Below are 11,529 nucleotides of genomic sequence, written 5' to 3' on the forward strand. Positions count from 1 at the left end.
GGGACGGAGCATCTAGCACCCTATTTCCAATTCAGAGCACTCCGCCTGATGCTCCTTCAATCGAAGTTTTGACTCGAGGAAATCCCTTCTTCTGATACCAGTTTTCTCCTCTGCCATATATATTAAGGTACATGAATTGATATTTTATCCGCCTTCTCTGTTTTACTTATTCTCGTTCGCACCCTCTACCGCTCTTTACACCAATTAGTATATTCAATATCGGATTCGAAACTCCTCTCTCTCTGAGGCGACTCCAATATTTTGCGCGTACGGAGACCATGACGCAAGTCGGCCACTATATTCTTTAATTTCAGAGTCACAAGAAGAGCTGCTATGCGCGGGTATCTCCCGCTCATAAAACGAAGCGATGATGTGGGCCGCCCTGACAATAACCCGGATGCCCTTGTCCTCGAAGGTTGGGCCCAGGGCTTCATGGTTGGGACCCTGGTGTTTATGGCTGCTATCACCGTCGCGAACATGCGTCGTCGAGCGCTTCTACATAAGTTGATTTTAGCTGAGGTCTGTTACGCTTTTGTTTTTTTTTTTTTCAATTCGCGAGCTCCCGGGTTGTCGCCGTGACTGACAAAATTGTTCTTGATAGTTAATTCTCGGCATGGGACACGGCACATGGCTATTTGCCCATGAACCGGTGTATGGCTGGTACCTCTCCACGACTGCAATTGGGCTTAATATTTCGTGGAGTCTTCACAACGTAATAGCCTGGCTGAAAAACCGACCGTTCCTTAGCAAGAATGTCAGCAGATTCTACATCGGCACTGTCATTCTTGCACAGCCGTATTGGATCCTCGAAATTTATGCCAACTTCACATATTTCAACCGTATTAATGACTTATTCCTGAAGACAAGGCCATTTGAAACGCTTTGCCGGTGAGCTTCCGATGCATTATATTACTTCCCTCCCATCCTGTCTTTATATGCGATCCGTGCAATAGACCAAGAGAACGAGGGGCTGACTTAGTTTCTAGAGATCCCTGGTGGATATACACCACGTGCAATCTCTTCTATGTCATAAAATCCGAGTACGGTTTTACCTACCTTGAGCTCGTTCGCAACAGCCCTCGCTTCGGCGTGATGCTAGCCTCCATGTGTCTCTCAATCATATTTCTTGTTATCGATCTTCTCTCCGTCCTCCACGTCTTTCAGGGCGCCTTGCCCACAGGCGTTAATCCGTTTTGGAAGGTTAGTTTCAAAAATTTCCTGCGAATCCAAACTTAAGCACTGAAGGAAAGGAAGAAGGACAAAAGACCACTACTAACAGCACTGCATCAATGTAGCTTTCCTTTGTGTTTAAATGTCTCTGCGATACCGTTATTCTCGATGATTTCAAAACTGCCCTCGACCGACTTCGTGATTATTGGTTGCTCAAAAACGGTGCAATTGACCAATTCAGCTTCCCTCAAGATAGGCAAACTCCGCGATCATCCTCTCAACAGAGAGGGGCGCGCTTCGGCGGCAACCATCCCAGCATCAAGAGGCCTGATGCCACTGCACATGGGGAAAGTAATGTCCGTTATCAATTACAACATAGTAGGAATTATAGCAATTCGACGACCAGGGTCAAGAATGCTTTCCAAGAAGAAGAAGTATGAGGGAATGTCAATTAAGGGAATTTTAACTATGGGAATTTTTCAAAATATATTAGGTTTCTTTGTTACTTAATTCTTTTTTTTTTTTTTTTTGTCTTTCAATGAATGTCACATGATAGCGTAAAGTATGGAAGTTGAGAAATGGTCTTGAGGATCCATAATACCTAGCAGGATAACTTAACAACAAAACCCAAGGATTGCTATACGACATATGACGTTTGCATCATGGACTACTTTTCCACACTGCCCGTCAAACCAGGGGGCGTTTCATGGGATAAACGAATCCCAGGAACATTCACTACGAGCCATATCAGGGTTGTTCATTAACAAGCTGAATAGGAGATCATGCATAATAGAATTTTGGGAGTATAAGTTTACGTATGGGTCGACGGGGTCATGCCTGATATGCAATTGACAATGTCAGTCACTTTTACTAGAATATGTCACATCACTATGGTCCCAGTAATGGAATGGTCTCTAATATGGACATTATATTACAGTAAATTCTTACCCCGAACTAGCACAAGATGCCTTTTGCATAACGAAACATAGTAGCAATCCCAGAGGGTTGGCAAATGGCAAGGCGTGGATGACGGCAATATGTATCTCAGCCATCATGAAATCTCCCATTTTAACGGAGATTGGAAGTCCACAGAACCCGGAAACGCTTTACAGAGTACAAGTTCACTAATTATTGTATTGCATTGCAATCGTTAAAGGCTGTCGTTATGGGTATCTGTTGATTGGCTTCTTGTTCACTATATACCTCCAGGCAGGTAAGTAATTAGGAAGATAAGGGGCTATGTTTAGCATCCCTACTAGATATTTTTGACCAAAACGACTTCCTCTTCCTGGCGTGTTGATAGGAGGGGGAGTGGCCGCAGTTCTGCGGAGACTGGCTGCACTAAAATACTCGGTGATAATCCAGCATGAAAAATTTAACCCCGCCATCTTATGTTGGCCAAACATTGGTAAGGCTGTAGCAGCTGGGTTACATCTTGAGATAAGGATAATCCTTGCCGACACAATCCCTATCTGCGGTAAAACAGTCGAGGATGCAACTGAGATTCGTGAGAAGAAGCGTCGCATGCAAGAAACATTTCTCGCCTTCTACTCAAGGGAAGATTTTATGCTCGTCTTCCCCAAAACAGGACCCCTCTTACTTGGCTCTCCGTAGCGACGCTATTGCTATGCCGAACTCCAATCCTCGATACAAACTGGCGCATATCGAATGCAGAAGATTGGTGACCTGTGGATGGTGGTCGGACGGACCAAAGATGTTCTACATAGGAAGTGAAAAGAAAGGCAAGGCCAAGCAAATGTGTAGACATATCGGCCCGTTCGGACATAACCGAATCGCTCCATAACCAGGGAGCCATTTGTATTTCGCAATGCCGTTCTCTGCCGGTCACCAAGAGCCCTTGTCAAGATTATTCATGGCAGTGGAAACCGAGGCCGCCGGATTGGTTGGTAGGACACCGCCGAATGAGGGCCAACAACTGGCCATTCGACTGCTTTCCACTACTTCACATGCTCCCCATGAGGATTCCCCTGATTCCAGGTAACATTCATTGTGGCGCATTTCTTTCGACGGTTTGCGCAAGAACTGACTCAAGACGCAATGGAGCCCTGAGATCCTCCGCGCTCCCACGACATTGGAAGTTTTGGAAGTTGTCCCTGAGGACACACAATAGGATTATTTGCCGACGTGCGTCAAACATCGTAAATTAAATCACATGAAATAAATCTGGGGATCTGGGGTATTTTCCGGAGGTCTGGATGCAGGGGATAAACCGCAGAGTCGCAAGATTGACCAGACTCTAAAAATTAAACATGATTTACCAACATATGTACTCACTGTTGCCGTTAATACCAAGCTCAAGGAGCGAATTTGTTGTTATGGGTATTGGGATAGTCAACAATTGCCAGGATTATTTCGATGACGGCTCCAGCTCAATAATCTGTGATATGGATGTACCGCAGCGGAAACGGATAAGCTTATTCCGAAGGCTTCTATCGTATCCGCTGGAAAACATCTCAAGAGATGTATCGATCCGGTAACTGTGATTTGATTGTGCACCCACTCGTTCTTGTCATTTGATTCTTCTGCACGTTTTCCCTGTTCTCCATCGGGTTCACTCGCTCAAACTCCTCTGAGACCACGTTGTCCACAATCATGCCAGAATCTCCCTATTGCTCTGTGGTCTTGCACTTCAGAGCTGTAGATATACTCTGTAGTCTAAAGCTCTTAAGCAATTGAGCTTTTGACTTGTAGTGGAGAAAAGTTTTAGTCATATCGAATATCCACGGTAGTTAAATCCATATGGCTTAGATAACTTCCGTTTTTCTGTTCGACGCTCGAGATAACCCGCTCCCTCCTTCGACCTGAAACGGTAACAAAGGATCATCAGGCATTTCGATAGAAAGTCTCCAGGATCTTCTTCTCGAAGATCGAGACGCGTCCCCAGGCATATACACATTAACAGAATGCCCGAACAGGAAATTGCTCGGGGGCTGTCATCTGGTCGATGCATGGCCTCAGACCACGGTGGTCAAACCACTACACAGATCCATACAGCGCCTGATAGAAAGATTTCAGACGTAATAACGGCGTACGACGACCGTGGACTCCTAAGCGCCGAAGATTTCCGGTAATTAGAGAAATAGCGTCTGTAAGAGTTTCAAGCAAAATCGTTTCAAACAGTTATCGGTGTCCAGATGGAAACAACTGGCGTTCGCCCATCGGTGGCTGCTGTCTAACAATCTCGTAGAAATAGGCCAGGAAGAACGTTTGGGACTGCAACAGCAGACAATTTAAGGCCAAATATACAGGGAGATACGCAAATGAAAGGAAAGGGGTAAAAAAAAAAAGGAAAAAAAAAAAAAAGGACTCCCCGACAGGGAATCGAACCCTGGTCTCCCGCGCTTGACATTTTCATGACAAGCGGAAATCATGACCACTAGACCATCGAGGATGTTTCTTTGGTTGCACCGCCCGGATCAGTGGTTGTTAAGGCTACTTCCCCGGGGTTCGTCGCTTCTGCCTTCCAACTCCTCCTCTCCTCGTTCATCTCCTGCAGAATAGAGCCGTTTCAATCCACTCGACCACCATGATACCTCGTGTCTATCGATCTGTATATGCTTACTCTCGCCTGCGCACAAATCCTGTTTCTCGACAACGGTATTTCAGCATGGCAAGCCCTAACTTGAACTCTGCCGTCCAGCCCAAATACGCATCTACTCTTCCAGATGAAACCAAGCAATTGGCAGCCGAGACCAACTCGCTACTTGACAGTAACTGGTCTCTCGATGAAGAGCTGATGGGCTTACAAAAGACCTACTATTTTAAAACGTACACAAAATGCCAGGTCAGTTATGCTTGAATGATCCGGGCACCAGGGCGCAGAGCACATGTCAGGGGACCCCCAGCAGCTAGATGCGACATCCTCAACGGTCTATTTCCCGAATTGATTTATTTTTCGCTAAGCATGTGTTTTATATAGGACTTCTTCAACATGATCGCGATAAAGAGTAAATCTGCAAACCACCATTCGACAATGACAGTTGTGAGAATTGCTGCCTCCGTTACCCCTCGTCCTGTCGATGTTAACTGCTGCCCCACCCATCAAGTCAACTGACAATTCCACTCGTCCCTACCCAATATCTAGAAATTCCGTTCTGTTCATATACACTGGACGACTCATAGTCCACCTGGCCTTTCTGCAATAGACACTTTGATGGCAAGATACTGCGACGAACAAGCAAAGATGCTAGGCACCGTGGATGAGAATCAGGTCAAGACGTGCACTTCCGCACCGGCGACGAAAACCTAAGGAGTACATTGGGCGAAAGTAGAATGTGGTATTTCTTGTATAAACTTTCCTCTAATCGTAATCGACAACGGAATGTTACAAGACGATCATATAGGCTGATTATTAACAGGATTTCATCCAGAGCCGCACGCTTTCTAACGAATGAAGAGGACAGCTATGAACTGATTGTAGCGAAAAAATTGAAAGGAAACAAAATTGTTTCTGATATCAAACCGGTTGCTATTCGCGACTGTTTTACCCAACCTTCGTCGTCATCATGAAGTGCCAGGCAACTTGTCTACCTTTAGAAGGTCAAAAAACAACTTGTACATTACATATACAATGGCATCAGTGTCATACTGGCAAGATGATTGCTAGATGTCCAGAGCAATGCTTCCGGGTAAGGAGCCGAGGTCATATTGATCGCCTCCAGTTTTTCATTGCAGCCGGTAATGGTATCATCTACATCACAAAATATATGATGTCGATCACTTGGTTATTTACTTAGTCGCTACCTTCGCTTTGGCGCTTAATATCGGCATGGCGGCAGAGCTTCCCCGCATCCCGATTTCCAGTTGCCTTGTATATGCTTTATCATTTGTATGGAGATGCACACCCATAATATTTCATCCCACTACTTGGAAAAACATATATACTTCCCGGTAATCTTGAAATAGAGAAACAAACGCCCCAAAATATCACAGAAATAAAAATAAAAATAGAACCCAAAAAGAATGACATCCCCAGTAACCACTAACCTCCATGCTTCCTATACCCGCTACAGAATCCGCAACCCTAAATCCTACGCCGCCCACCAGGAAGCCATCAAACACCTTCCTGGCGGCAACACCCGCTCCTCCATCTTCTCCACCCCATTCCCCCTCACCTTCACCTCTGGCCACAAGGCCACCCTCACCTCCCTAGACGGAGATACATTCCACCGATTTTCTAGGTGAATATAGCGCGGGTCTCTTCGGCCACTCAAACGAACGGATTTCTAATGCCGTATCCGCCGCCATGGTAGGCGGCTGGAACTTTGGCGGCATCAGTGTACATGAGAGCGCTTTTGCAGAGCGTGTCTGTGACCGCTTCAAAGAGGCCGGGATGGAGATGGTGCGATTTACCAATTCGGGCACGGAGGCAAATACGATGGCGATTGCCACGGCGCTGGCGTTTGTTAATACCCGAAATGACAAGGACGGGAATGACGAGACAAGGAAGACTATAACGAAGAGCAAAATTCTCGTCTTCAGCAATGCGTATCATGGTGCAACGCTTGCGTTTCCTATGACCCTCGTCGCGGATGCCGATGCCGATGCCGATGCCGATGCCGATGGTGGTAAAGTGGTCAGCGGCGGCACCGCAGGCGCCGCAGCAACGAATCTCCCCCATGACTTCGTCATCGCGCCGTACAATAACATCGATGAGACGAGGGCCATTGTCAATTCACTCCACCCACGTAGCAGTCTTGCTGCGATCCTCTTTGAACCCATGCAGGGCGCGGGTGGCTGTCGCACCGCCACTAAAGAATTCGCCCGTTTCCTGCGGCAGGTTGCAGATGAACATTCCGCGCTCCTCATCGCTGATGAGGTCATGACGTCCCGATTGGCGCCTGCGGGGTTATGTGTGGGGCTTTTTGGTATCACGCCCGATATCATGACGTTGGGGAAATGGGTTGGTGGTGGGATGAGTTTTGGGGCATTCGGGGGTAGGCGGGAGATTATGGAGCTATACTTGCCTGCTGATCCGGGGGAGAGGAAGGGAAAGGGGAGGCTGAGCCATGCGGGGACTTTTAATAATAACATCTTGACAATGGTGGCGGGCTTCGAAGCATTGGGGATTTATACGAAGGAGAGAGTCGGGGTGCTCAATCGGTTGGGAGATAGGTTGAGAAAAGGGGTTTGGACTTTGCTCGCTGGTCGGAGGATTATAAGTGAACATCTGAGCCAGAGCGGAGAGGCTGGCGAAGGGTACGAGATTGTGGAGGTTGATACCTTTGATCGGGTGAGGCAGGGAAAGGAAGCCAAGGGACTCCCGAGGATGTTTGTGAGTGGGCATGGGAGCTTGATAAATGTGCGGTTTACGGGTTTCGATGCGAAGGTGTGGCAGGCGTTGTTCTATCACCATATGCTAGACGAACACATTTATCTTGCTATGAGGGGTTACATGGCTTTGACGATAGAGACGACTGAAGGTGATGTTGATAGGTTCATCAGCTGCGTGGAAGGCTTTCTGGACCGGTATGGGCAGGAGCTGCTGATTGCTTAGATGAGGTAAGGTAGGACAACGCAAGATTGTGAAACGGAGATTTGAAGAGAAGCAGGGGCTTGATAGCTATGTTCATGGCACACAGTGCCAATTGAATATCATTGCAGAGGTAAACGTCGAGTATCATAGGTTGGGTATATCTTCATTATCCACCTAAAAAATGAATACAATGAAAACGATGATTTCCCGCCCCAATTTCGCTTGAGTCGGAGGTGTACGTCTCACAACGAATAAAACCATGCAGTCAGGGGTATGCGTAAGAAACACGAGAAATAATCAAAAAGCTGTATATGAAATATGCAGTAAAGAAAAAAGAAAGTAAAGAAAAGATGAAAAAGAACAAAACTTGAAAAAAACTAGCCACTAAACCAACCGTGACGACAGAGTGTTCTTATCGGCATGGCCTCGGAGAAATTATCAGTAAACTAAAAAATCCGCTGCAATATCTATGCATCTGAGACAAAGGGGTGTATCCAGAAGAAAAGCGCATGTCCGCATACTGCTGCGCAAGATTTAAGTATTTTGCATCCCTTGTTCCGAATATCATTAAAACAGAGAGAAAAATAGAAAGGAAAAGGAAAGGAAAAGGAAAACGGGTGAGAAAGTTAGGGTCCAAGACATCGTTTATTGCGTCATTATCAAGACTGAAAAAGGATTTTTGTCCCAGCGATGAGATGAAAGAAATTGACATAAATATGAGACAGTCAAAAGTCAAAAGTCATCAACGTTTGAATGGTATGCGTGGATAAAATAAGGAAGGTGAGAATCAAGCCAAAACAATCTGTGAGCTAGGCGGGTTGACGGAGAGATTCCCGCGCGGAGCCAAATGTCCAACATACTCCGATAAACGACGGGAACTGAAATCGCAGGGATGAATACCAAACGCCATTGAAACCGACAAAGCATCAGCAAACGAGGGCTCCTCTCTATCAATCAAGTTCATCGTCCTCGTTATCACCATCAGTGGAGAAGAATGGGCGGTTTCTAATGCCGATTCTGCGCATTCCTGTGCTATTTGTTCTTGACCGTAGCTGGAGTAAACCGGTATGTTTGGTGCCCAACCCGGAAGCCCCAGAATTGTGGTCATTCGGAGAGGCATCCGCTGATTTAGTTCCCGTATTCAAAGAAGATGCGCCGTATCTTCGGAATCCGGGCTGGATATTCGTGTGAGTTGTCGTTGGAAGGCTTGTACCGGGGGTACCATAATTCCTCCGCACAGGGATATTTGATTGGACTTGAGAGATTGGATGGGCTTGGTCAGCATGTTGCTGTGGCGATATCTGCTGTAATACATGTTGATCGGGGAGTGGATGATTGGAAGTATATTCGCGTGAACGCCGTCGTTCTCGAGGTGAATAGCGAGATGTTCCGCTGTTGATTTCAGTCATTGCTCGGGAAATTGGACGGAAAACAACAGACGATTTGTCCTCAGAATCTTCTTCGCCTTGCAATCTCCGGCTGCGTAGTGTTATAGAGGTACGATTGAGACGACTTGGGGGGGTTGAAAGAGTGGGTGTGGGAAGCTGAGTCTGGTTTGCGCTCTCCTGGGTATTTCGACTGGAAGCAGCTCCGGAATTCAGACTAAGAATGCTTGCTCGTCGTGTTTCTAAACGGCTGCCTGCTGCTAGTCGCATCGTTTGTGTCTGGCCGTGGTGGCATTCCTCTGGTTCATGGCTGATGCTCCGCCGATATGAAATGGTTGGCGTAATCGACTCTCTATCCATCACTCCATCTCTCTGGTACTGGCTAGTTGTCGGATCTGGGCTGCCTGTTCTTGTTTTCGATATGGACTCCCGCTGCTGATCTGACAATACCAAACATAGCTCTGTCAAACCCCGGCACAAGCTGTCCGCCTTTCGTCGCATCTGTCGATCTGAGGTACTAGCCCCATTAACAGGCATACCACTTCTGTGTTGAGGAGCGTTAGAGCTAAGAATAGCAGCCAACGTTAACGCATCTGTTGTTGTTGCTTCAAGAGTGCGATATACGTCAGCATTCAGTATAGGTTTGGCTTTCGCTAAAGCAGTGTGGAGTAAAGGGTGTATTTGATCTGTTACGGTACTTGATTCCTGCCCTAGTGGTGGAGACGTCGTTTTTCGACCGTGTTTCGGAGAAGAAGAGAGCGTGGTGACTGTTGTCGTTGCAGTACGTGGCCTTTCACCAGAGACACTACACATTGCTGCCGCAGATGAGGGTGGTAATTTTCCCGTCAGTTCCAATTTTCGAATCCTCGACTTCAAGTCGTCTAATTCATCCCAAACAGTAGATGGGGCGGTGGTAGACAAGGTGGATTCAGTGCCATCCAATCTCGACTTCTCCGCCTCCAACCTGGACTGTTCAGCTACAGCATCCGCCACAGAGGAATTCAGGGTACTTCGCATCGTTGATAGGTTTGACTGTCGGTATGTCCGCGACTGGCCTTGCATTTGTTCCTGAGCATTGGAAACTCGTCTTTCTCCAATGTGATTCGGTGACGAGTCGGGTGATGGTTCCTGACTTGCGCGAGTGAGACTGCTCCGAGGAAGCCCAACTGATGATCTAGTGCTAACACCAAAGTATCGAAGTCGACTGTTCTCATCGATTGGATGTTGAGACGTGGTAGGAGATCGAAGTGAGGAGGAGCCAAGTCCTAGGGAAGGAGAGTCGTCGTGAGACGGTGAAGGTGTAACCTGATCAGAGTCGAATCGGGGAGTTTGTGGAGAAAGAACCTCCTCATTGGCCCGACTCGTACGTGAAGACAAGCCAGATAGACCAAATTTAGACTTGTTGAATTTCGTTGGTTAGCCAGACCAGGGAAATTGGACGGAGAACAGGAAATAAACGAAAAGAAAAATCAAGATTCAAGCAGACAGACAAAAATGTACACGGCAGGTCTCGGTAAATGAATAACACAAAACACAAATCCAGTTAATGCAACTCAGAGCTTACCCTTTTCCTTTCTGTCATTGTTGTTGTTGAACTGCGGCGCAGAGAGTTCGCCCTGGCGATATTCAAAAAAATGTCTTCGTTTTTGGATTTGCCATCCTCAACAAGAGACTCCTTGCTGCTTGTGTCGGTATTTCCATTACCGGCCATCGCATATTTCCGTTCGCGACTATTACTACCCAAAAACCCTCCACTCAGGCGAGTCCCTGAGAGGGGCATTTTGGCTTTTTCCCCCGTCGCAGTTGTACTGGTTCCAATTGGAAGAGACGAGCGCTGTCGCAATTTGCCAGTCGCCGTAGTAGAAGAGTCTGGATTCAAGACTTCATCAATGCTGGACGCCGGACGAGGAGGTTGAGGTTTTGTTTTCGATCTAGCGGTACTTCCAAAAGACCTTGGTCTATGAAGCGAAGTTGCTGTTGATACTTTTGTATTGGGCCGGGATTTGTCATAGGACAGGGAGCGCTGTGTGGAAAGCGCGGGCGGTGGACCAGTTGACGTTTCGATTCCGCAGGAACTTCGAGACGCGGGAGACCTTTTCTGATGGGGAGACTTTGGCTCGAGGCTGGGTTGGGATTTTAGCGAACGTGAGGTTGCGGAAGAGGAGGTGGTTGGAGGAGTGGTGGAAGAGGCTGCCGAAATTATTGTTGGCAGACGCTGGGAGATAATTCATGGAGGTCACGGGTGGTCTGTGCCCGGGGGTGTCTGTATAGTATGCTTAGGGGAATGCTGGTTGGGCGTGGTTCGGTTTCGGAGGCTTCAGGGGCATTTATTTTGCGTGGCGAAAAATCTGCAAGGGAAAGGGTCAAAAAGCACTGGTCAAGCCTGATGTGCGCCAGAATTTTGCTGCTTGTTTGTTCGCCGTATTGTACTGTGCAATTTGGATTGTTATATTTTCGGATTCTGAATAATTTCTTTTT

The 11,529-nt window shown here is 47.1% G+C and overlaps 4 protein-coding genes and 1 non-coding gene across 5 annotated transcripts; 3 read left to right on the plus strand and 2 right to left on the minus strand.

Annotated features, from left to right (window-relative positions):
- Positions 1 to 432: 432 nt before the first annotated feature.
- HCAG_06301 (conserved hypothetical protein) lies at positions 433 to 1,610 on the plus strand (the record flags this gene model as incomplete). Its single annotated transcript, XM_001538646.1, has 4 exons — positions 433 to 519; positions 602 to 888; positions 987 to 1,200; positions 1,296 to 1,610. The coding sequence occupies 4 exons, from the start codon at positions 433 to 435 to the stop codon at positions 1,608 to 1,610; spliced, it is 903 nt and encodes a 300-aa protein (XP_001538696.1).
- Positions 1,611 to 4,497: 2,887 nt separating this feature from the next.
- HCAG_09403 lies at positions 4,498 to 4,582 on the minus strand. Its single transcript has one exon. It is a non-coding gene; the product is annotated as a tRNA-Asp (tRNA).
- Positions 4,583 to 4,717: 135 nt separating this feature from the next.
- HCAG_06302 (predicted protein) lies at positions 4,718 to 5,440 on the plus strand (the record flags this gene model as incomplete). The annotated part of the gene is made up of 3 exons (XM_001538647.1): positions 4,718 to 4,975; positions 5,111 to 5,173; positions 5,276 to 5,440. The coding sequence occupies 3 exons, from the start codon at positions 4,718 to 4,720 to the stop codon at positions 5,438 to 5,440; spliced, it is 486 nt and encodes a 161-aa protein (XP_001538697.1).
- Positions 5,441 to 6,436: 996 nt separating this feature from the next.
- Positions 6,437 to 7,732, plus strand: HCAG_06303 (predicted protein; the record flags this gene model as incomplete). The annotated part of the gene is made up of 2 exons (XM_001538648.1): positions 6,437 to 7,659; positions 7,702 to 7,732. The coding sequence occupies 2 exons, from the start codon at positions 6,437 to 6,439 to the stop codon at positions 7,730 to 7,732; spliced, it is 1,254 nt and encodes a 417-aa protein (XP_001538698.1).
- An 884-nt stretch (positions 7,733 to 8,616) lies between these two features.
- Positions 8,617 to 10,831, minus strand: HCAG_06304 (predicted protein; the record flags this gene model as incomplete). Its single annotated transcript, XM_001538649.1, has 2 exons — positions 8,617 to 10,449; positions 10,616 to 10,831. 2 exons carry the CDS (start codon positions 10,829 to 10,831, stop codon positions 8,617 to 8,619), a joined length of 2,049 nt encoding a protein of 682 aa, XP_001538699.1.
- Between the last annotated feature and the right edge of the window lie 698 nt (positions 10,832 to 11,529).

This window comes from Histoplasma capsulatum, genomic scaffold (assembly GCF_000149585.1).
Source record: "Histoplasma capsulatum NAm1 scaffold_7 genomic scaffold, whole genome shotgun sequence".
Taxonomy (NCBI): domain Eukaryota; kingdom Fungi; phylum Ascomycota; class Eurotiomycetes; order Onygenales; family Ajellomycetaceae; genus Histoplasma; species Histoplasma mississippiense.